Genomic DNA, 26,073 nt, shown 5'->3' on the forward strand with positions numbered 1-26,073 from the left:
CCTGTTTCAGCTCTCGCTGGTCAGGCTGCAACAGCTGACCAGCACCGATTGTCCGGCACTCCCTAGTGAGATAAACCCAGTACCTCAGTTGAAAATGCAGAAATCACCTGTCTTCTGTGTCACTGGCGCTGGGAGTTGGAGACTGGAGCTGTTCCTATTCGGCCATCTTGTTCCACCCCCAACCTTTTTTCATTTAATTGATTTTCTGTATTTTTTTAGTCTCAATTTCATTTCCTTCTGCTTTGATCTTTATTATTTATTTCCTCCTACTAATTTTAGGTTTGATTTGTTCTTGTTTTTCTAATTCCCTGAGGTTCATCATTAACATGTTTATTTGAAGTCTTTCTACTTTTTTGATGTAGGTGTTTATTGATATGAACTCTCTGCTTCATAGTGCCTTTGCTTTGTTCCATAGATTTTGGCATATTGTATTGCCATTTTCATTTTTTTGGGAAATATTAAAGTTTTCTTTACTTCTTCATTGACCCATTGGTCATTCAGGAGCATGTTGTCTAATTTCCATGTGTTTGTGTATTCTCCAAGTTTCGTCTCTTGTTATTGATTTCTAGTTTATCCCATTGTAGTCAGAAAAGATATTTGATATAATTTCTACTTTTTTGAACTTATGGAGTTTTGTGACATAAACCATGATCTATTTTGGAAAATATTCCATGTACCGATGAAAAAAATGTGTATTCTGCAGCAGTTGGGTGAAATGTTCTGTAAGAGTCAGACTTATTTGGTCTAGTGTGTAGTTTAACTTTGATGTTTCTTTGTTGAATTTTTGTCTGGATGAATTGTACATTACTGAGAGTGAGGTGTTGAATTTCCTGAATATTTTTTGTGTTGCAGTCTATCTTTCCTTTAGATATATTAATTTTTGCATCTGGAAGCTCGGATGTTGGGTCCATAGATATTTATAATTTTTATATTCTCTTGTTGAGTTGATCCTTTTGTCCTGATACAGTGACCTTTGCCTATTTTTACAGTCTGTGACTTGTAGTTTTATCTATTTTATAAGTATAGCTACTTCTGCTCTTGTTTTGGTTTCCACTTGCATGGAATACCTTTTTCCACTCCGTAACTTTGAGTCTATGTGTTTCTTCATAGGTGAAGTGGATTTCTCAACCTATAGTTGGGTCTTATTCCTTGATTCATTCAGGTACTTTATGCCTATTAATTGGAGAATTGTATCCATTTGTATTCAGTGCTTTTAGTTTTCTGGTTGTGTTGCAACTTCTCTCTTCCTTTCTTACTGTCTTCCTTGTGGTTAAGTAGTTATCTCTGGGAACATGTTTCAATTCGTTGCTTTTTATTTTAGTGAATCTTTTATAAGGCTTACAAAAAAATAGATATAACAACTTATTTTAAATAAATGACAACTTATCTTAGATCACAAAACAAAGAATAAAAACAAATAAAAAATGAAAAAGCTCTAAAATTTAACTGTATTTCTCCACATTTTGACTTTATGCTGTCTCAATGTGTATATTTTTATGTTATCTATCTCTTAACAGGTTGCTGTGCCTACTATTGTTTTTGATAAACTTGTCTTTTGGGCTTCATCCTGAAATGATGAGTGGATTCCATGCTGCAATTACCATATTAGAATATTCTGGGTTTGTCTGTATACTTAATTTATCAGTGGGTTTGCTTTCAAATGTTTTCTTTCTGTGCATTAGTTTTTTATTTCTTGCAGTTTGAAGAACTCCCTTTAGTATTTCTTATAAGATGGGTCTCTTAGTGTTAAATTACCTCAGCTTTTATTTATCTGGGAAGGACTTCATTTCTCTTTCATATTTGAAGGATAGCTTTACTGTATACAGTATTTTTATATGGCTTTTTTTTTTTTTTTTTTTACTTTAGCACTTTGAAAATGTCATCCCACTTTCTCCTAGCTTGTATGGTTTCTGTTGAGAAGACTGCTGTCAAATTGAAGCTTTTAAATATGTTATTTGCTTCTTTTCTCTTGCTGCTTTTAGGATCCTCTCATTGTCACTGACCTTTAAGAATTTGATTATTATATGCCTTGGAATAATCTTATTTTAATCAAATCTGGTCTTCTCTGACATTTCTATATCTGGATATTTATCTATTTTTTACATTTTAGAAAGTTTTCTATTAGTCTTTCTTTTAAAAAGCTTTCTACCCCTTGCTGTTGTTCAACTTCCTCTTGAACACCAATAATTTCTAGATTTGGTCTTTTCAGGTAGTTTTCTATGTATCTTGTAGGTGATCTTCACTTGTTTTCATTCTTTTGTCCCCACCTCTGTGTATTTTCAAACAGCCTGTCTCAAGTTTGTTGATGCTTTCCTCTGATCTATTTTGCTATTGAGAGCCTCTAATGAATTTTTCACTTCAGTAGATGTATTTCTCAGATCCAAGATTTCTTTTTAAGTTTTTGAAACATTTTAATCTCTTTGTTAAATCTTTGGAGAATTATCTGAATTTATCTTATGTACTACCTTGGTAATCACTGAGTTTCCCTAAAACTGTTATTTTGAATTCATGGTCATAGAGTTCAACTATCACCATCTTGTCAGGGACAGTCACTGTTCTTTGCTTTTGTCAGCTTGAGGAAATCCTGCTTCCCTGTTTAAAGAAACAGGTCATATGTCTACAAACACACCGCTATCCTGCATATTATTAAGGATAGGTATCTTTGAATTATTTTTAATTTCCTGAGTTTATTAAACATCAACTTTAGTACATTTTCTTTTGGAGCATCCTATCATATATTACTCTTCTCTCCATTTCCTATGGATGTATGTCTATGTTTTTGCATTGAAAGATTAGTTATTTATTGTAATTTTCTCTCTCTGCCTTGCTTTGATTTTTCTTAGATATGTTTGCAGAAATTCTTTGTAATTTTTCTGTTCATTTTCTTTCATTTTGTTTTTTAATTCCCTGGGTCACTGCCTCCTTTTTGGCACTAGATGGTGCCTCAGGTCCAGGTTTGCCTTGTCTCCAGTAAACTATCAGAATACCACCTTTCCCAAAGAGGAGAGGTTCCAACGGGGATATCCTGGTAGCGTGAGGAGGCTGGGTGAGTTTTGGTACCCAGGAAACCTGTGGAGCAAAACTACTACAGTGTGCTGCTGAACAGCCACTCTGATTTGGCATCTCCTTTTACTGAGTTACAGAGCAGAATTTCCAGGGCTGGTGATGGTAGTCCCATCTCCCCATGTTGTCTCTGGATGTCCTCACAGAGATAGATCCCTTTGGGCACTCCTGATGCTTCCTGTGGGTTGAGGCAGGTAAAGGTCTCCTGCCAGGTAACCTAAGATGGTCGGGAAACTGTCCACTGCAATCGCACTTTTCCAGTGCAGAAATCAAGGGTCAGGGAAATATTTTCCACAAGCGCGGTGTGGAATATATTGAGAGGATGGGCGTTGTGGATACGAAAGTCCAAATTTCTTACCATCTGCTTAGAGATTTTCACTTCTCTGTGACTGTGGGAACTGTCTTTTCCTCATATTTGAGTTCTGGGATATTGCTGTGATAATCTCAGTTATGCACATTTGTTTCTGTTTTCTGTGGAGAGGAGTGAAGCCAACTTGCTTTTATGTCATCATTTTGGAACTAGAAGTTCTTTACATATATTTTCCTTCATGAATTCATCAAGTGTTCAGACATTCTAGTTGGAGTTATTTCTTTTTAATTATGTCATATTGTCAACAGAATTACTATTCTATTAGTTACTACTACATACTATTGTGACCACCCCCACAGTTGTCATCACTTTCTTCTTTATTTATTTTTAGAGATGGGATCTTGCTATATTACTCAGGCTAGACTCAAACTCCTGGGCTCAAGCAATCCTCCTGACTCAGCCTCCCAAGTAGTTAGAATTACAGGTGCATTTCACCCTCCCCAGATCTCATCACTTCCAATTGTCCCTTGAAGTACAAAGTACCATTGAAGCTACAAAGGAATGTAGGGAAAATAATTTACTATCACTTACTTTTATACAGGTGAATATCAAAATGATGCAATCAGATCAAATTTTTATGAAGAGTCAGGGTTCACATTACTATTCTTTAAAATTTCATTCTAATATTTTCTCCCAATTTTTTCAAAACATTTTTGTTTGACCAGAGAAAATAAATCTTCATTGACTCTAAGATATTAACCTAAATTGTTATGGATTAAATAGCTCTAGATTCTCTGATTATGTTTACACAGGCCTTTTTTCTTATCAATATGGTCATTTTTGTCAATCATTTATGTCACACTCAAGTTCTTCAATATTATTCCAGATCATGGTTATCAAAAATGATCAGAACACTTAACAAAGACTAAATAAATGTAATATGACAAATTTGATTCTTTGCTTTCAAGTCAAGTCATTGAATATTTAATTATCCTACTGAGATGTTTATTATAAATTGTAGTAGGTAAAAAATCAAAATGCAAAACGCATGTTCTTTTAATAAAAAGGGACACACATTTCCCTCCTTTTGTCCCTGGAGGAAAATGTGGTGAGGAGATCTTGGGACAGCTTGACAGGGAACTCTTAAATTTTGCAGTCTATATGAGCATAGAAAATAAGGCTTGCTTCTCAGAGAATTATGGTGGCAGAAATTAGCCAGAGCAGTTCTGCAATGAAAGGTTAAGCCTAGAATACCACAATATCAATGGCATAGATGGATGAGTTTCTCAAGAACCAAGTGAACGCCTTGCAAGATGGCTAGGCTTGAGCTACCTTGAAGGTACATTGTCCAGGACAGTGGCCTTCTGGCATGAGGAGACTCCAGCAGGAAGAGTCTTTGGAATGTTCTGCTCTTTTGGCACCACAAGTGATCAGCTATAAAGGGCAACACTTGTGTGAGGGAATTTGGCTATTCAAAGATTCTCAGGAGGACCTCTCAAGGAAAACATACAATTGCCCAATAAAGCATCACTTGCCAATGGAGAGCTGTGATTGTCAACCAGTGATGGCAGTGAAATGATAATATTGAGAGGGAACATATTTGGATAAAATGGAATAGAGAAGAAAGAGTAAGGGGGAGGAAAAGAGCAAGCTACAATTAGGCCTGAGCTTTAGAAATGATAGAAGTTTTGAAATAGATGCGAAGCTAATATTTTGATGGTGATGGAATGGACTTTTTAATACTTGATCATGAATCTTAATTATCAAAGTAAGACTCATAATTAAAAATAACTGGAAAGCCATAAGATGTTCCTGAGGGGTATTTGAGAATTGAGGGAAGGATAGCCAAGACAGTGTAGTTAAGGCAGTAAGTAGCAGGTAAAAAGTAAGGGATATTTTTTTCTCTTTGTATCTAATTGGATTAAGACAGCTCCATAAAGTGGTTATATAAACTTAAACGATGAAAACATGAACAAGGGTGGTAGTGGTATAAATGGAGAAGAGTAACATATATGAGAAGATGCTCCAAAAGAAAATGTACTAAAATCGATGTTTATAAAACTCAGGGGATTAAAAATACTTCAAAGATATATATCCTTGATAATATGCAGGACGGTGGTGCATTTGCAGAAGTGGGTGTTGGAAAAGATGATGAGTCAGATAAGAATTAACTTTTGAGGCTCATGGTTATGGAAGTGTTGGGTGAATATCATGACATAAAATCAATAGGCAAGTGGATAGGTGGGATTAGAGTTTAAGGAGAAAACAGGGCCAGGGATCTTTGAGACATCAGTATGGCCTAAAATTGCAAGACTGTTTGAACTACCTGAACAAGATAGGGAGACTTTTTCCTGAGGACACCCAGAATTCCTAAGTGGGTTTTTAACGGAACCACTAAAAACAAAACAAAACAATGAATGTTCAGAGAATCAGGGACAAAGTGGCAGTTGAGGGCTAAAGTGAATTAGAAGGAAGAACTGGATTTTGCTGAAAGGCACTCAAAGGCTACTTCAGCGGCCGAGTTTTTTCTATGGGAGCTACAAGAGGTAAAGAAGTTAGGAGGAGTTTGAGAAGAAGAGGGAGGTAAGGAAATGAAAATAGTGATAGCAGAGCCACAAGAATAAGCCCAGTATTCCCTTTTCTATATATTCTATCTATCCTGTTTACATTCTATATATTCTGACTCTATTCTGTTAAGGTCTCCTTAAACAGAATGTGATAATCAGAACTCATGGCCATCAAATGAGTAGTATTTCCTAAAAGCCATGGTCCATAAGGCTATTGATTGGATCTGTACAAATTGCACTAAGTGTACTCCAAATTCTCTTTTTCAAGGTTCTACCCATATCCTTTAAAGATTTAAGCAGACAATTTTAGTCCATATTAAAAATAGTCTACAACTGCCCATATTGGTAAGCGAGTTTGGTATACAGGTGAAAAAAAGTGATTTGACATTCTGTACCCTTCAGCCCAACACTCTGCCTTCTAAAGCAACAAACAGAAATGTGGCTTTAATTTTTTCTTTTAATGTTACATAATTAAATTAAATTGAAAATATTAATTTTTTCTTTTAATTTTACAAAACTGTAAAATCATTGCTTCAGTTGAAGCTATCATTCACTGAGAAAAGTTAGGCAGAAAAAATCAAGGGTAGAAGAGATTCCTTGATATCTAATGTCATAGCATAAAAGTATATCATGGCATGCCTTACAAAATTTGGTGAGGAAAAAAGGAGAATCCTTTTTCTCCACAAGCTCTGACCTCTTGAGCCATACTTAACTCCACATTAAGTAATTTAAAAATATAGGAGGATGCTGGGTGCTGTGTGGCTCACGTCTGTAATACCAGTAATTTGGGAGGCCAAGGCGGGAGGATGACTTGAACCCAAGAGTTCAAAAGACCAGCCTGGGCAACACAGTGAGACCCCATCTTTACAAAATAATTTTTAAAATATATTAACTGGGTGTGGTGGCACATGTCTATTGTCCCAGCTACTCAGGAGGCTGAGGTAGGATTGCTTGAGCCTGGAAGGTCAAGGCTGCAGTGAGCTTCACTCCAGCTTGGGTGACAGAACGAGATCCCGTCTCAACAACAACAACGAAGGAAAAAAATATATGGAGATTCATTAATGATGATAGTGGTTTAGCATTAATTTAGAGACATCTAACCTATGCTGCTATCAGAAAGATTTCTGGAAAGTTGGTGTGTAAAAATATCATTGATCTCATTCAGCATCTAGAAGCAAATCTTAAAACAATTATTTGTGAGTGCTACAAAGACCTTATACCTCACACTCCTCCTCAATAACACATCCCCAAACTGATTTGGATGTGAAAAAACTGCCATGGTTCCAATTAAATACATTAAAATACATGATCTGAGTTCTCTCTCTACTTTCCCTTGAGCCTCATGCCTGGAAATGATGCATTTTGGAATACTAGCAGTAATGTAATAAAACATCTTTCTTATTTGTGTTATTTTCTTAGTTTATCCATTTATGGGGAATAAATAACTAAACTTCATAGTCAGGCCAGTACTCAGTGAAGCTGTCAGCTGCAGTGTTTGTCATATTTCAATCAAAACCAGACCCAGTCTGTTATCTTTATCCAGCTCAGTCTCTACATTCTCGAGGACCAGAATTAATGAATTAGCTATTGATTAAATTCCACTCTAGCAAATCCACCAAGACAAATAAATGAACTACTCAGGGCACATGTAGGCCATGGCCAGACATGTCTGGGCTATCGATCTGTAGTTAGTATTCTTTTGGGATATAGAAGGAGCTGATGATAATATGACAAGTATGGAAAATGCAGTGTAGAAACAGCTTGTTTCTGAAGCAGCAGCTTATAAAACTAGAAGGGTCCATTTGATCCTTCTATATTTGTGTGCTATGGCATCTTTGGTTTATATATAAGAGGAAAAACATGCATAAGGGCTTGTACTGCTGAAGATGTAGTCAAAAACAAGGCATAAGTTAAGGCCAAAGACGAAGATGAGTCGGTACACTCCACACATATAATCAAACAGGCTGGTATGCTATCCGTATGTTATTGAAATATATGAAAGTTAAATTTTACTGACTTCTGAATTTCACCAAAAATAAACAAAGAATCTAATAAATTTGTGGCTTCTTAGAAACCAAATCATTTTAAATGCTAGAGAAGTAGACCCCGTCTGCTGATGTTTTTCTGGAAGGATTTCACATTTCATTCTGCATGTTGCTAATATAAAAGATTTTTAAAAACCAAAATAGAAACATAACTAACAAATATACATTGCCAGAAGTATAATGAAATTAAACAAACAATATCATGCACACGGGAGGCTAACTGCTTTGGTGTTGGTATAATTTTGATTAATGGCTTGGCAGCCTATACTTGCTCATTAGAGTCTTGCCTTTGGAAAATGTTACTCTGCTACTGTGGATCATTTTAAGAAAGGAAAGATTTTACATGCCAATATTTGGTTATGAATGATTTATACCAAGTTTTTGCTAGGCTTCTGACAGGGGGTGGGGAGGGGAAGGAAAGTTGCCAAAGGCATTGGAAGAAAGAAAACTGTGGTGGAGGGGGACTTCCCATGCAGGCCAATGTGGAATAAGCCCATTACAGCTTCTTTCTCCCACTGATTACAACTCAAAATCTGCACAAATTATAAAAAGTAACTATCTGAGGACTATGAAAAGTTAACAATTGCAGGCTGATCAGGAGGGGAGCCAAAACTTTAAGAATGAATGTTACGGCCGGGCCGGGCGTAGCGGCTCAGGCCTGTAATCCCAGCACTTCGGGAGGCGGAGGCAAGTGGATCACGAGATCAGGAGATTGAGACCATCCTGGCTAACATGGTGAAACCCTGTCTCTACTAAAAATACAAAAAAATTAGCCAGGCGTGGTGGTGGGCACCTGTAATCTCAGCTACTCGGGAGGCTGAGGCAGGAGAATGGTGTAAAACTGGGAGGCGGAGCTTGCAGTGAGCCGAGATCGTGCCACTGCACTCCAGACTGGGCAACAGAGCAAGGCTCCATCTCAAAAAAATAATAATAGTAATAAAAAAATAAACAAACAAATTAAAAAATTTAAAAAAAAAAGAATGAATGTTACAGGGTGAGTTTCCCATTTTTTCTCCCCCTCCTTTACTTTCCATCTTTAACCCAAGGGCCGTACCAGTGTGAAACTGTGAACTAGGCAAGCAAAATCCTAGAGAAAGTAAATTTTTTCCAGCTAGAGTATCTACAACAAAAAAGCCTTGCAAGCCAGAGAGTGTAGGGAAAACTCCCATTTTTGTTTTGTTTTGTTTTCTCTTCTTTCTTCTGGGCCCTGCTCTGAGAATGATTAGAGTCAAGGAGCCACACGGCAGCAGCTGTGGCCAAATTGGAATCTAAAGCCCCAAGGTGGAAAAAAATCTTTCAGTCCAGAGAAATCAAGAAATGGGGCCTCTATAGTCCAAAGAATGTGGGAGAAGTCCTTGTTATTGTTTTTTCTCTAATTCCTCCTACCTCATTGCCTAAGAACAACTCTAGTTATGCAAACTGGGAGGCAGGCTGGAAGGCAAACATTTCAAAAGAAATCATATCATTCTAGCCAAAAATCCAGGAAAGGAAGTCCAAAGGAGCTGGAAAGATGGGGGACATTTCAGAGAGAAGAAAGTTGGAAGCCAATTTTATGAATGAACCAACACAAGTCCTGACTGAACTCTAAGCTGCACATTTATGGTTGCCTCACATACATAGGCTATGCAAGCAGCACAGCGAGGACTTCGAGATCTGAACTATTACATAATTCCACAGCCAAATTCCAAATTAGCCATTGTGCAGACACAGAGTAGTAAAGCAAAGTTCACAGCTTTGCTATGCTACTTTATGAAAAAATAGGAACTGACTGTAGTCACTAGCAAAGGAAAGCAGAATTTGGAGTCTGAAGCTAACCAGTTGGTAACCTGCTGAAAACAGTAAACAAGAACTCTAACTTTCTTCAAAGGATTTTAACAGGAGTCAGATTTTTATAACTTAATATTCAAAATGTGAAGAAATCAGTCTAAAAATCACCCAGAATTACACTAAGCAATCGAAAGCCGGAGTGACTATATTAGTATTAGACAAAATAAACTTAAGAACAAGGAAATTATCAGGAAGTAAAAGAGCTTATCACATAATGATAAAAGGGCCAGTTTATCAAGACATAACAATCCTAAACATGTATGCACTTAATAGCAAAATGTCAAAATACATGAAAGAAAGACTAATAGATCTGAAGAAGAAATAGATAAACCCACAGTTATATTTGGAGACTTCAACACTATTCTCACAATAACTGATAAAACATGGAGGCAGAAAATCAGTAAGTATATAGATGATCTGAACACCACTATCACTCAACTTGAACTAATTGACATTTACAAAACACTCTATCTGACAACAGCAGACTGTACCTTCTCCTAAAGTGCATATACATTCACTAAGATAGATAATATTCTGAGCCCTGAAAAAACTGTAACTAATTTAAAATAACTGAAATTCTAAAATTATGTTTCTAGATCATAATCAAATTAAACTGGAAACCCAGATAGAAACATATCTGAAAAATCCCAAATACTTGGAAATTAAACAATCCCCTTGTAAATAATCCATGGGTTAAAGAGGTCTCAAGAGAAATTAAAATATATTTTGAACAAATGAAATGAAATGCAGCATTTCAAAATTTGTGAGCTTTACACCGAAGCAGGATGGAGAGGAAAAAAGAAAGATCTCAAATCAATAATGAAAGTTTTCATCTTTAAGAAACTAGAGAAGGAATAGCAAAGCAAAAGGGAAAAAAATAGAGAGCAGAAATCACTGAAATGGAAAATAGAAAATAATATAGATGATATAGAAAATAAATAAAACCAAAAATGCTTCTTTGAAAAGATCTACAAAATTGATAAACCTCTAGGCTGACTAGAAAAACAGAGGGCATTTACTGCCAAAGTCAGAAATTGAAAGAGTGCAAATCAGTTCCAACAAATTGTTGTTTGCAGTACAAACATACTACAAACAACTTCCTGCTTATAAATTTGACAAATTTGATTAAATTAACTAATTTTCTGCACCCACAAGATGACAAAACTCACTGGAGAATAAATCGCCAAACTATCATACGTTATTAAGGGAACTGAATTCTGAGTTAAAAAACCTTCCATCAAAGAAAAACTCCAGGCAAATATGGGTTTCACCGGTGAATTTTACCAAGATTTAAGAAATAATAACTTTTATACAATCTCTTCCACAAAATAGAAAAGAAGAAAATGCTTCCCAAGTTAGTATGAGACCAGAAATTACCATGATACCCAATCCAGGCAAAGGTATTGCAAGAAAATCAAACACAGCCCAATATATTTTATGAACACAGACGAACATTTTCTACAAGATAATAGTATATTGCATCCCCCAATATATAAAGAAGAAAATATATCGCAACCAAATTGTGGTTATCCAGAGAATACAGGCTAGTTCAATAATTTAAAATCAGTAAATATAATTGATTATAGTACAAATTTAAAATGCCAAAAAAGCATTTGACAAAATTCCATGTCCATTTATAACAAAAACTGTCAGCAAATTAAAAGGTAAGTTCTTCAACCTGATAAAAGGCATTGCCAAAAATTTCATACATAACATCACATCTAAGGGTAAAATACTGAAAGTTTTCTTTCAAAGATTGGGAACAAATCAAGGATGTGCTTTTATTACATTATTAAACTATCCAGCGCAATAAGGCAGGAAAAAGAAATAAAAGACATACTGATTGGAAAGGAAAAAAATAAACAGTTTCTCTTTGCAGAAGATCTACATAGATTAGGGAATTACAAAAAACTCTTAAGACTTATAAGGAGTTTAGCAAGGTTGCTGGATGTAAGCTCACTATTCCAAAATTAATTGTGTTTCTACACACTGGAAACAGACAATTGGATTTAAATTTGTTCTAAAGAAACATTAATAATGACACCCCCCAAATAAATAATTAGGTATAAATTTAATAAAATATGTTCAGTATTTGCATATTGAATTATACAAAACACTGATCAAATAAAGGAGAGAGGATGCAAATAAATGAGCAACAGTGTGTTCATGAACCAGAACATTTGATATTGTTAAGATGTCAATTCTCTACCAATCAATCCACAAATTCAATGCAGTTCTAATCAAAATCACATATTTTATAGATATCAATGACCTGTTTCTGAAATGTATATGGAAAGGCAAAGTAGTGAGAAAGGCCAAAATGATTTTTATAAAGGTCAAAGTTGGAGGATTCATACAATGTGATTTGACAGCTTACTGTAGAGCTACAGTAATCAAGATTGTGCGATATTGGTATAGACATACAGATTGATAAACTGAACATAAAAGAGTCCAAAACTGGCCTACAAAACATGTTTAAGTTGATTTTTGACAAAAATCTAAAGATATTCAATAAAGAAAAGATAATCTTTCCAAAAATTTTGTTGAAACTATTAAATACTTCCATGCCAAAAAATTAACCTTGACCCATGCCTCAGTGTGTACAAAAATTAATACAAAACCAATCGTAGGCATAAATTCAACATGTAAACATACAAATGTTTTAGGAAATAGACAAGAGAAAGTCTCTGTGACCTTGACTCAGGCAGAGTTCTTAGATAAAATACCAGATGCACAAACCATAAAGGAAAAAGTAACAAATCTAACTCTCTTGAAATTTAAAACTCTTTCTCTTAAAAACACACAAAAAAAGATAATTGAAGACAAATCATAGGGTGGAGAAAAAATACTTGTAAATCACATATGTGACAAAAAACTCAAAATATATTTTAAAAATTCTCAAAACTCAGAAAATAAGAAAACAAAGAATCTAATTAACAAATTAGCAAAAAATTTGGAGATACCATTTCCCAGAGTAAACAAATGCCAAAGTGCATGCAAAAATCAATTGCAAAGCTTATCGGTATCATTAGTCATCAGGGAAAATGTAACTTAAGACCATAATAACACACAACTAAACATCTATTAAAATTACTATTTAAAAAATAAGAGGAAAACACCTCATATTATCTCAAGTTCTAGCAAAAATGTAGAGCAACTTGAGCTCTCATACAATGCTAGTAGGAATGAAAGATGTTACAGTAACTTTGTAAATCAGTCTAGCAGTTTCTTTATGACTCAGCCATCCAACTCCTGGGTATTTGCCCAAATGAAATGAAAAAATATATTTACACAAAAACCTGTATATAGATGTTTTATAGCAACTTTAATCATGGTCACGGAGAACTGAAAACTATCCAAACTGCGCACAAACTGTAGAACTTTCATATAATGGAAACTTACTCAGCAACAAAAACTGACAACTACTAGTATGTATACAATAAGACGGACAAATCTTAAATGCATTATGCTAAGTAAAAGAAGCCCTTTGAATGGCTACATATTATACGACCCATTTACATGACAATATGGAAAAGGCAGAATTATACAGACCAAAACGTGGTAGTGTTCGCTTAGTTTTAGGAAGGGTAGAAGAAAGGTTAGCAATAAAGGAGCCCGACATCGTGATGCTGTTTCATATCTTGATTGTGGTAGTGTCTGTTCTTCCTGGCAGCTTTTTGGATGTGCTTTTTAAACATGGTACTCTGCAATTTCCTGATAATATCCCTTTATATGTAATCATTTTTTAGTCATATTGTTGGTATCCGGGGAATCTTTTGATCTGCACAGTAGTACATTGGTTCTAGGATATTTTCTTGTCTTTTTAAAATTTTCTCCCTCTTTTCCTTTGATTCTCTTTCGAAGCTCTTATTATTCAAATATTAGACTTCCTGGATGCTCTCTATTATTTTTTTCTTTCTCTCTCTCTCTTTTAAATCTTTGTGTTTCATTGCACTTTCAAAGACATTCCCTTGAACTTTCTTCGAAAGTTTCAATTCAGCTTTTCACCCTTTTAATTTCCATGAGGTTTTTATCCATGTTTTTTTTTTTCAATATGCTCGTGTCGTTTTATGGTTAGAGAATCTTCTTTTATCTGTCTGAGGTTATAATTTTTTTTCCTCACCTGCATTGTCTCTGAATCTATTGTATCATGTCTTTTGTTTATTTTGGTCCCCTTTTTATCTTTAAGAGTGATGCACCAAAAAAAAATAAATAAATAAAATTAAAAAAAAAGGCTGACTAAAAGCTTTACAGGTAGGTGACCCTTGTTGACTGGCATACTTCCCTACTGCGTGACCAGGGAGCAAGTTGTTTTTACTGTTAGGGATGCCTATATGCTGTTGTCTGGAGGTATTTTATTTGGATTATTCATTTTTTTCTAGAAAAGAATGTTCAGTTTCCTATCTGGAGGTGTTTATGACTTGGCTACTTGCTCCTGAGGACAGAACTGGGAAAATTAGCCAAAAAGCGCACCATTCAGGTTGTGGTCTCACTTTATCACTGTTTTTACTTCTGCATCTCATCTCAGCTCCCCTGTGCCTAGTAGCCCTCAGTTTCTCCAGAGAATAAATGTCTAATCTCCTGGTCGGTGGACTTTGCCATGTGGAGGAAGAGAAATAGACCCCTGGACGCATAGCAAAGAGGCAAGAAACCTGGGATTCCAAACACTTCTTTGTTAACAGTTGTGTCTTGCTCTACGATTTCAGCTTTAAACCTTACCCTCCCTCCTCTTACCCTCCCTCCTCCTCTTTACGTCCTTAAAACTTCTAAGTGCCCAGCCTCTCCAGTTCTATGTGGAAAAAACAGTTTGTTTCCTGTCATTATTCTCTTTCATCAACCAATATTTTGGTTGTAAATTTCTCCACTGTATTAAATCATTTGCCTCTTTCTGACAAATATTGCTTACAAAATCATGTTGCAATCTCTTTTCTGTTGTTGTCTCCTCTCTCACTTTCCTTGTTCTTGTTGTATAATACTCTCTTTAATGTTTCTGCCATCGATTTAATGTATTTGGATACAAGCAGCTTTTAATAGCAACTAAAAATATTTGTCCTGTTATTACGTGTAATAATCTTCTTAAAGGAAAAAAAATCCTAGAGACACAGTCACATTTGTTCCATTTCTTATAAAGCTTAGGTATTATTTTTAGTTATAAATAAATATGTATTATGAGGCATATTCTGTTATATCATTCACATGGGCTTGAGTCATGGGGATGCCAGTAGACAAGAATTTGAAAACATTCACCCACCTAACTATAATTCTTTCCTGAGCTTTTCAAGACTGAACTCAAATGTCTCATCTTCCATGACGCCTTCACTGACAATTCTGGGTAAAGTTTGCTATTTTTCTGTTTATGTTCTTTTTGCACATCATAAACCTCTTACTATAGTGTTTTTCACATTGTTCTATAAACATTTATTTAGGGGAGTATCTTCCACAGTGTACTGGAACTTTGCAAATTTAGAATCATGTCTTATACTCTTTTGTATTACTTTTGCCTTCTATATTATTATGGCCACAGATGTATTTGCTAAAAGAAAAAAGGTCTCTAATGTCCATTTATGTGACTATTTCCTTCCTGCATAGTAGATAATACTGTGAATAGGTTGGGAGATATCTGCTGGGGGGATTATAAACTAATTAGTATGTCAAAAATTAGATCATTATCTATCATGTGTTTGAGAGAAGATATACTCAAGGAGATAAGATATGATTATTGCCAAGAACAGCTAACAGTCCGGTTAGTTGGGTTTTCCTAATTATTTTAACCATCGGTTGCCAAAATCAGTGCTAATTTTTTTTAACCGATTTAAGATCTGGAAATTTCAACATGCCATAGAGGAATCCTTCAGAATTGAAACATTAATAATAGACTGATTATTTCTGTGTGTGTGTTTGTGTGTGTGTGTTGTTTGTATGTATAGGTGAGGGTGATTCATTTGGCTTAAGCAAAAAGTATAATGTGAAAGCACTAAGATTTCTTTTCCCAGCCTCAAGTTGATACAAACAGATGAACAATTTACCATCTTAGTTTCAGCTTTGGAAACAACACCAAATATTATTATTATTGTTGTTACTAATTATGAATTATAAAGAGACTTGCTTTCAAACTATGGTCATTTCTCAGCAACAAAAGAATAAAGAAAAATAAAGTGATTCTACAAAGAAGCTGACAAAATTGATAATGGTTATCCAAACATTATCTGCCCTATTAATTTTACAGATTTCTATCTTTAGGGCACTCTGATGTATATAAATCACTTTTTTTTTTTTAACCAAAAAGATTAAGTTAGAAGGTAGTCATTACAATTAAGCGTGTATTATGCTTTGCAAAAGGATTCACTAAAGGACACATTCAAATAAGGAGACATGTATTTCCAGTATTTGTTTACAGGTTACTAAATAAAAAATCTGAGGCTGGGAAATCAGGGAAATTAAAGATTAAATGTCTTTGGATGTCCAGTGAAGATTAACATCTGTGAAATAATATCAAAAATTTGATTTACACACATAGTTGTAAGAACCCATTAAATGAGATTGTCATGGCTGAGAGGACACCTTTGATTTTTATTTTCATATCTTCTGATCAGAGTTCCTTAGATTAACTGACACAAAATTTTTTACCTTGAAGTGATGCCACGAATTGTGGGTGTTGGTATATCACTTGGAGTATCTTCCACAGTGGTGATTTGTGTTCCATTGCTTTTCACGCAGGCATATATTGTGCAGACTTCAACCTGCAAACATTAGTTTAGAAAAAAATAAATGCAACCATTTTTGAAATACAGACTAACAATAGTCTGAATCCCACCTTCCCTCATTTCACATGAATCTCTATAACTATTCTCTATAACATCTTGAGGTTTAATCAATATTCACTTTTGATGTTAACTGACTCCGAAGGAATGAGCTCAGAGGAGGGTACAGAATTGGGATCAAGACAATTGATTTAGTGATGGGAATGGTGATGTTTACTCTCTGGTTTCAACTATTCAGAAAGAGAAAAATACATTAATCTACTCAGAGCATAGTCAAGGAATGGAAGATGCCCAAGTGACAGTTTGCAAACATAATAGGTTATCACTGCTTACTGTTCTCTAAATCTATGACTAAGTAGTGTAACGATGATATCTTCTGGAAGTCTTGACACTGTAAAACAAATAGCCTAAATACTAATGTCTAGTGGAAGAAAAGTGAGGCCTAGAGAAGCCTTCCAATATGGCTGAGGTATTTTATATCCATTTATTCCAGATGCAATTGTATTTTTACCTTAATCACAGCAGAAAATCATCATTTATCCCTTTAATTCTGCCACCTAATCTGAATAAAAACTGAGGAGAGTGGAAATAACTGAAGATTAGAAATGGGGTTCATCAAGCATTAGTAACACAAAAGGAATGCATTAACCAAGACGGAAGAGAGAGAAATGAATACACAAAAGATTGGGAACATCTACAAATCAATATCATTTTGCTCTCAATTAAAGGATAAAACTAAGAGGAACTGTACTTTTTACAGTGCTAATTTACTTTGAGTATCTAATACATAAATGGAGAAGGCAAGCTAGGTGCTGATGAATCTTAAACACTAATTCTGAGCTTCTATGTGAAACAGTTATCTGATTGTTCCTTTGATGGTTGAGGAAAGGCAAATGGGATTCTTATATTTAGTAGATATGCTATTTTATTAATAGTGTACCTAAATGTTAGTTGAGGCATATGTTCATAATGCTGTATGAGTTGTGTTACTCATTGATGCCATATTGTCTTTTGAGGTATTAATAGTGGATATTTAAAAAATATCAAGGGCATACATTCTAAGCATGTCCAATTAAATCTGAAATAAAGGCAGATGAACTTAAAATATAATGCTGTAATATAATTAATGAAAATGAACTTTATACATATTGGAAAAAATTGATTCTATGATACATAATGAAGTAACTCAGAATCAATTCAACTGAATCTATTATGTATCTAATATGTGCCAAATATTATAATGGAAATAAGCACAAATAATTGTATTGATTCCTCATAACTCCATTTAAACAAATTTGCAGAGAAGAAAGGGAATATGATCAAGCTGGTAAGATTTTGGATATCTGAGTTGGTCTCCACTGTACCCTACTGGCTTCTCATCTAAATGTTAACATAACTTTAAGCTCTAAACTACTTAGGTATATTCAAATGTTTCTCCAGAAAACATTTCTTTTGATTCATTGGTCAAAGGAAAATGATCAATGGCTACTGGTAGTAGCCAGATGATTATATATTTTTTAACCTCAAATGTTAAAGAAATGTGCCAATATTTTTTAATTTTTACTAATGTTAACATTCCAAGTCTCCATTTTGGGACCTATTTCTAGTGCTGTAACTATATTGTATAACATGTGAATGAAACACAAATATAAAGCTTACTCTATTTATATTAAAAAGAGATAAAACTGAATAAAAATGAAATGATTATTTATTTGTAAAAGGGACATATAAAGGTATTATTCAAAAAGTGGATACTTGGCTGGGTAAAGTGGCTCACATCTGTAATGCCAGCACTTTGGAAAGCTGAGGCAGGTGGATCACCTGAGGTCAGGAGTTTGAGACCAGCCTGGTCAACATGGTGAAACCCTGTCTCTACTAAAAATACACACAAAAAATAACCTGGTGTGGTGGTGGGCACCTGGAATCCCAGGTACTTGGGAGGCTCAGGCATGAGAATTGCTTGATTCCATGAGGCAGAGGTTGCAGTGAGCCGAGATCGTGCCAATGCACTCCAACCTGGGTGACAAGAGTTAGACTGTCTCAGAAAAAAAAAAGTAGATACTTGGGTGTGTTATGTGCTTTAAAATCAATAGCTATTTTACAGATGGGCTTTGCATAGAGAGCCTTAATTCTAAAGTATTAGGCATTCCAATTAAATGCTTATTTTAAATGAAACCAAATAACCTTTGACATCATAATGAAAATCACTGAAATTTGATGTTCAAATTTTCAGAAATGCAATAGCTATGTCAAGTACAGTATTCTTGGACTGCAAAAAGCTTCACAAAAAAATATAATAATCAGGAATAACAATATCTTAGTCACTAATAACAAAATTCTATTATTGGATTCTACTTTGGTCTTTTGCATCTTCATCTGTTTCCACTCTCTTCAGGCTACCAGAAGAGGAAGCTTTATACCTACTGGTTTGAGTTATTTATACCTGACTCAAACCAATAGTGGTATAAATAAAGCCTTCCCCATAGAATAGGCCTTAAACACTTTTAAACATTAACTCTTAATCCAGAGTTAGAGAGCTGAGCTGCACATCCATGCACAGCACACAGTGTTCTCACTTCTAGATTGTATTTCAAGTCTTGATAAAGCAAATGAATAAGGTGTCTTTGAAAAATGAGCTTTTTCGAACAGGGGTCAAAAGAAGACAATACAGCAAATCCTCCATCACCTTCCTGTGTTAGCCTTTTTTACATAGCTATATTTCTAATTTATTTGGAGCTTGATTTCTATTTTATAATTTGGCCTATGGCCTACCTGCATACATGGACTCACTGTAAGAATCATGAACATAAACATCAGTCCACATATTCCATACTAAGACAACTCAGGTAGGTTATGGGAATCATGGTGTGCAATGAAAACAAACCACTGCTTAAGAAAATCAGAGAGGACACAAACAAATGGAAAAACATTCCACGCCCATGGACAGGAAGAATAAATGTCATGAAAAGGGCCATATTGCCCAAAGTAATTAATAGATTCAGTGATATTCCCATTAAACTACCATTGACATTCTACACGAAATTGGAAAAAACTACTTTAAAATTCATATGGAACCAAAAAGGAGCCTGTATAGCCACAACAATCATAAGTAAAAAGAACAAGTCTGGAGGCATCACACTACCTGACTTTAGACTATACTGCAAGGATACAGTAACCAAAACAGCATGGTACTGGTACAAAAACAGACAAACGGACCAAGGGAACAGAATAGAGACCTCAGAAAGAAGACTGTGCATCTACCACTATCTGATCTTCGACAAAACTAACAAAAACAAGCAGTGGGGAAAGGATTCCCTATTTAATAAATGGTACTGGAAAAACTGGCTAGCCACATGCAGAAAATTGAAACTGGACACCGTCCTTACATCTTATACAGAAAGTAACTCAAGATGGATAAAAGACTTAAATGTAAAGCCCAAAACTATAAAAATCCTAGAAGAAAACCTTGGCAATACCATTCAGGACATAGACACAGGCAAATATTTCATGACAAAAATGTCAAAAACAATTACGATAAAAGCAAAAATTGACAAATGAGATCTAATTAAACTAGAGAGCTTCTGCACAGCAAAAGAAACTATCATGAGAGTGAACAGGCAACCTACAGAATGGGAGAAAATTTTTGCAATCTATACATCTGACAAAGGTTTAATATCTAGAATCTATAAGAAACTTAAACAATTTTGCAAGAAAAAAATAACCCCATTTTAAAAAGTAGGCAAAGGACATGAACAGACACTTCTCCAAAGAAGAATTTATGTGGCCAACAAGCATATGAAAAAGAGCTTAACATCACTGATGATTAGAGAAATGCACATCAAAACCACAATGAGATACCATTTCATGCCAGTCAGAATGGTGATTATTAAAAACTCAAGAAACAACAGATGCTGGTGAAGCTGTGGAGAAATAGAAAGGCTTTTAAACTGTTGGTGGGAATGTAAATTAGTTCAACTATTGTGAAAGACAGTGTGGTGAGTCCTCGAAGACCTAGGACCAGAAATACCATTAGACCCAGCCATCCCATTACTGGGTATATACCCAAAGAAATACAAATCATTCTATTATAAAGATACATGCATCCATATGTTCATTGCAGCACTATTCACAATAGCAATGACATGGAATCAACCCAAATGCCCATCAATTATAGACTGGATAAAGAAAATGTGGTACATATACACCATGGAATACTATGTAGCCATAAGAAGGAATGAAATCATGTCCTTTGCAGGGACTTGGATGGAGCTGGAAGCCATTATCCTCAGCAAACTAACACAGGAACAGAAAAGCAAACATCACACGTTCTCACTTACAAGTAGGAGCTGTACACCGAGAACACATGGACACAGGGAGGGGAACAACACACACTGGGGCCTGTTGTGGGGGCATCAGGGGAGGGAGAACATCAGAATAAATAGCTAATAATGCATGTGGAACTTAATACCTGGTAGATGGGTTGATAGGTGCAGCAAACCACCATGGCATATGTTTACCTATGTAACAAACCTACAAGTCCTGAACATATATCCCGGCACTTAAAATAAAATACATTTAAATAAAAAACAAAAAGAAAAATAATTAATGTACCTTTCTTCTTTATTCAAAGATATTTTTATTTGGTTTTCTTAGGAAGCTAGGTCTATGAGTCACAGTAGGGGAGACTAAAGTGTTGGTTGGTTGTAGCCAGATGATTATGTATGTCTTAACCTCAAATGTCAGGAAAAGGAGATGGAAACCCGAATAAGGTAATACTACTAAATGGATAGAACCAATAAAAAGTTTCTGTGGTCAAATAAAATTTCTGTGCTTAATATCTTCTGAAAATTATCTTATGAAGCTCTTATGAATTTTAGAAGTAGCATAGTTCATTTAAAAATTTAGTAAATTGCAAGCTTTCTCTAAATGTGGGGTTTCTGAAATACTCTGATTTTTTTTTTTCCATCACTCATTTTCACATTTAGCCTTGCTATCTTTTATGTCTTAGTACTCCAACAAGATTTCCAATTCCGTGAAGATAAGTTCCTTGTTTTTTATGCCTTAGTATTATCTACATTTTTTCTACCTTTAAGGCCAGTAGTCTCTGAAGAAGCCTATGAATTTGACTTCAAGTGATCAGTGCACTTTCTAAAATTGTGTGTTTAAAAGTGATCAGTGCATAAATATTTTTCTAAGGCAGAGTACACTGATTTCGTAAGATTCTTAAAGAAGTCCAACGGCAAAAATTTTAACCACAATTACTCTCACATATGCGGAGAACATTGAACAGTTTTTGAGTGATGAATAAATATATTTATTTCATCTTCAGATAAAACCTTTTAATATTTTTTGTCTGCTATGTTTTTTATTTATGTCTTCCTGTTGCATTCAGAATCACAGAATGCTAGAGGTGGCTAGAATGTTTTAAGTCATCTAGTCCATTGCCCTTACAAAAGAGGAAATTGACACCAAGTGAAGTTTCATAACTTCTCTGGAAATATTAAATTAGTAACTAGGAGAAATGGGAAGAGAAAAAGAATCTCCACATTTATAAACTGATTCTGATTTTGATTTCAGTAAAAGATCCAGGGAAAAGGTAAACTGCTCAGCAAGATTTATTTAGAATAAATGATTAGCTTCATTTTGTCAGTGAGAATTTCATCACCATCCTCATCACCATCGTTTTCTGTATCATCATTATCTTCTCTCCAGAGACTCACATGTTTGCCTACAGCACACAGATTTAATTCTGATCAATTTCCCTTCTCTCTTTTCCCTTCTCCACCAAAGAAATAATCTGTAACCAAGACAGAAGATATCCACTTGAAGACATAGCCTGGCACGTTTTATTTAACATATCCATAAGCCTAACCATCAAAAAGCAATATTCTAACCTGAATGTCATAAACAGTGAAGGGAGACAGGTCTCTCAGAATAAACGACCCAGGCATATTCATTCCAGTCTTGTACAGCTTATTATTTACATAGATAGAATACTCAGTGACAACACCATTTGGGTTTGAAGGAGATGTCCAGATGACACGTACAGCTGTACTGTTGATGATGACAACCTCTGGAGGAAGCATGCCCTGAGGCTCTAGAATTAAAGGAAGAAACTGAATAAACTCCAGCTGTCTCTGAAAAAGCACATGTTAAGCTAAATGCAGATTAGTATTTAGGTTTAGCAAAGGGTTCGTTGCTTATCTGCTTTTCGCTGATGAAGTTATCACAGTCTGTAGTCCTCTGTAAATTGGCTTATTATACTCTCAGTTAGAAACCATAAGAATTGGTGGTAAAATGCTTTATACCACCAGCATAGTGCTAATCTTCAATACTATGTGACCAGTGGGATATGATGATAAATTATTCACCCATCTGCACCACTAACACATATCTATTTTTTGTCTTTTTTCTGTCCCTTCACTCTATACCTTCAAGGTGCAGGGGAGGGAGGGAAGGAAATAAAATTTGCTCCTTAAGCAAAAAATAAAACTCAAATACAACGAGGCTGGTGGAACGTGAAAAATAATTTGATGTTACTAGCTTGTAACTCAAGCAATATGAAGCAATAATGCAATATTGTCATTATGTAAATGATTTTGAATGTTGATTATCATAGGTAATGATGAAATCTAACATAAGAAAAAAATCTTGCTTAGCGTTAAATTACATAATTATTCAAGCATGTCAGAAATAACTATGCAAAGACCTATTTTTATCATAAGAACCCATCTTAACTAGTTGAAGAATTGTCCTTGTGATCTACCCTATTTTATAAACAAAAGGTGCCGACCTTTGGCACCACAAAGGGAAATGGGTTTCACACTTAAAGAGCTCTGCTAATGACCTGGAACACTTGCTTGGGAGGTAATGATATTATAATGTTTATAATGAGACTTTATAAAGCCAAAAAGATTAGAAAGACCATTCCAAACACATTTCAGATTCACAAGTTGCTTCCCTTGCTTCCTCCCCCTTGCTAACTGGCTTAGAAATGAGTCATAGGCAATTTTTCTCAGAGGCTGAACTTCCACCTACCATTTCTGGTGACTCAGGGAGGGCTCTCACTGTGTTTAGCTGTCGTTTTGAAAAACATACTGCTTCTGAGGGCAAATCTTAAAAAAAAAGTTTCTAAATGTCACCATTTATTGATGTGAACTCAACTCTAAAATAAGTATACACTGAAAAGAACAGGAACAAACTGGGCTGATATCATTATTAGAGCTTGTGCTTCTGTCTCAATGGGACTGCTTATTGATCTGCTACTGACGACAGTGAGCACTTAAGCATTTCAGCCCCCACCCTCTTCCCTCCTACACCGGAAATTTTATAATGGAGGGATGACTGATCTCAACCCCAGCAAGAATCAATCAATTTCACTCGCATCTCTGAAGCAAATATCCTTTAGAATCTGGACTCACCCCCATCGCAAGTGGTTGCATGAAGTCCTGCACTGTTGATGCTGTGGACTCCATTGAAGACAGAGATAAAGATCCAATACTCTGTGTTTGGCTTTAGGTGGCCAATGACATGAGAGTTTACATCTGGTAAGATTTTTAGAGAGTTGTTTGAGGTAGCAGAACTCCAAACAAGTGTATAATATTCAACTTCACCTTGTAGGTCTTGAATAGCTGTCAACAACAAATGCAGGACATGGTGAATATAGCTGAGGGTTTCAGGGGAAAAAAAATTCTATCATTAGCTTTCTAGAATGAGAAAAAAAGAAGCTTAGAGAGCCTTGTTTTGGAAATGTTAAAAAAGCTTATGGGATCTCCTTTTTGGTAGTGCTAGTAATGAGAGTTTTTACTTTATTTATTCATTTTTTAGACAGAGTCTAGCTCTGTCACCCAGGTTGGAGTGCAGTGGTGCAATCTTGGCTCATGGCAGCCTTGACGTCTTGGGCTCAAATGATCCTCCTGCTTCAGCCTTCCAAGTAGCTGGGATTACAGGCTCAGGCCATCACACTAGTTAATTTTTATCAGTTTTTTTTGTAGACACAGGGTCTTGCTATGTTTCCCAGGCTGGTCTCAAACTTCTGGCTTCAAGTGATTCTCCCACCTCAGCCTCCCAAAGTGTTGGGATTACAGGTATGAACAACTGCATCTGGACAGTTTTTATTTTTTAATAATTTGCATTTTTTCCCCAATCCCATAATTAATTGCAGTCTTATATAGGAATAGGAGTCTTATAAAAATCTCATTAACTTTTTAATTTCCTTTAAATATTTTAATTTCGCTACTTATAATTATTCAATGAATCATCAGAACTTTGATATAACACTTATGAAAGGGAACTAAGACGAAAACAAAAGTATACAATACGTGGAACAACTTCTGCTCATAAGTAACATAATCCTAGAGAGAAGACTAGGCTAATACAAATAAAGGCATTTCCTAACACAGATCCTAGACACAATTTTTTAACTTGCTAACAACATTTGCTAAATGATACCTAGAAGGATGCTTAGATAGATATCTTTTATGTACACTGTCAATGTAACCGGGCTACATAGCATGCTCCCCTTAAGGACTGGCTCAGGATAATACTTAAATTTTTATCAGGGCTCTCATCCTTCTCTTCTAGTCCAATGTGTTTCTATAATGTAGACAAGCCTTTAAAAGATACCAAAATCAATCACTAACTGTCTTGCAAATATAACTCATCAATTCTTCAACCCTTATCTTTTCAAAGACCAGTCTATTATTTTATCTCCTCTTCCTCCCAATTTATCCATTCTTTTCCTTAGGCTCTGCTTCTCATTATCTGCCCACAACGATTCTTCAACAAGAGAACATGAAAACAGCTATATTTTCTTAGGTAGGAAGTTATATGTTGCTCTACTTACATAAGTATTACTTTCAGAGACTTTTAAACAGAAACGATTACCTTCATTTGTTAGGATAGGGGTGGAGTGTTGGCTTACCAGCCTTCTGAAATTTCATGTCAAATTATGCATCAAAAATTACTCAGGTCAGGCACAGTGGCTCACACTTGTAATCCTAGCACTTTACGAGGCTGAGTCAGGCAGATCACTTGAGCTCAGGAGTTTGAGACCAGCCTGGGAAACATGGCAATATCCCATCTCTCCGTGTACAAAAACTAACCAGGCGTGATGGCACACACCTGTAGTCCAAGCTACTCAGGAAGCTGAGGCAGTAGGATGGTTTGAACTCAGGAGGCAGAGGTTGTGGTGAGCTGAGATTGTGCCACTGTACTCCAGGCTGGACAACATAATGAGACCATGTCTCAGGAAAAAAAAAAAAAGAAAAGAAAAAAGTTAAACAGCATTAGTTCAAGAATGGGGAGGAAAAAGTGGCATTTCTCCTTATATACATTCATTTATATGTGAGATCCCAGCATATGGCCATATAAAGTGATACAGCTTTGAGAATAGTATGTTTCTTTAAAGGACATGGATGCAGCTGGAAACCATCATTCTTAGCAAACTATCACAAGAAGAGAAAACCAAACACCGCATGTTCTCACTCATAGGTGGGAAC

General features: G+C 35.3%; 1 protein-coding gene across 1 annotated transcript in view; it reads right to left on the reverse strand.

The window, feature by feature from the left end:
• The window catches only part of USH2A (Usher syndrome 2A (autosomal recessive, mild)), an 802,205-nt gene that overhangs the window by 200,286 nt on the left and 575,846 nt on the right, over positions 1-26,073 (reverse strand). The window contains exons 44-46 of the mRNA XM_011929421.1: positions 23,995-24,204; positions 22,468-22,670; positions 16,440-16,552 (exon numbers count right to left, since the gene is read on the reverse strand). Coding sequence (XP_011784811.1) covers positions 16,440-16,552; positions 22,468-22,670; positions 23,995-24,204 — 526 coding nt within the window. The remainder of the gene's footprint in view (positions 1-16,439; positions 16,553-22,467; positions 22,671-23,994; positions 24,205-26,073) is intronic.

Source organism: Colobus angolensis, unplaced genomic scaffold (assembly GCF_000951035.1).
Source record: "Colobus angolensis palliatus isolate OR3802 unplaced genomic scaffold, Cang.pa_1.0 Scaffold81, whole genome shotgun sequence".
NCBI classification, from domain to species: domain Eukaryota; kingdom Metazoa; phylum Chordata; class Mammalia; order Primates; family Cercopithecidae; genus Colobus; species Colobus angolensis.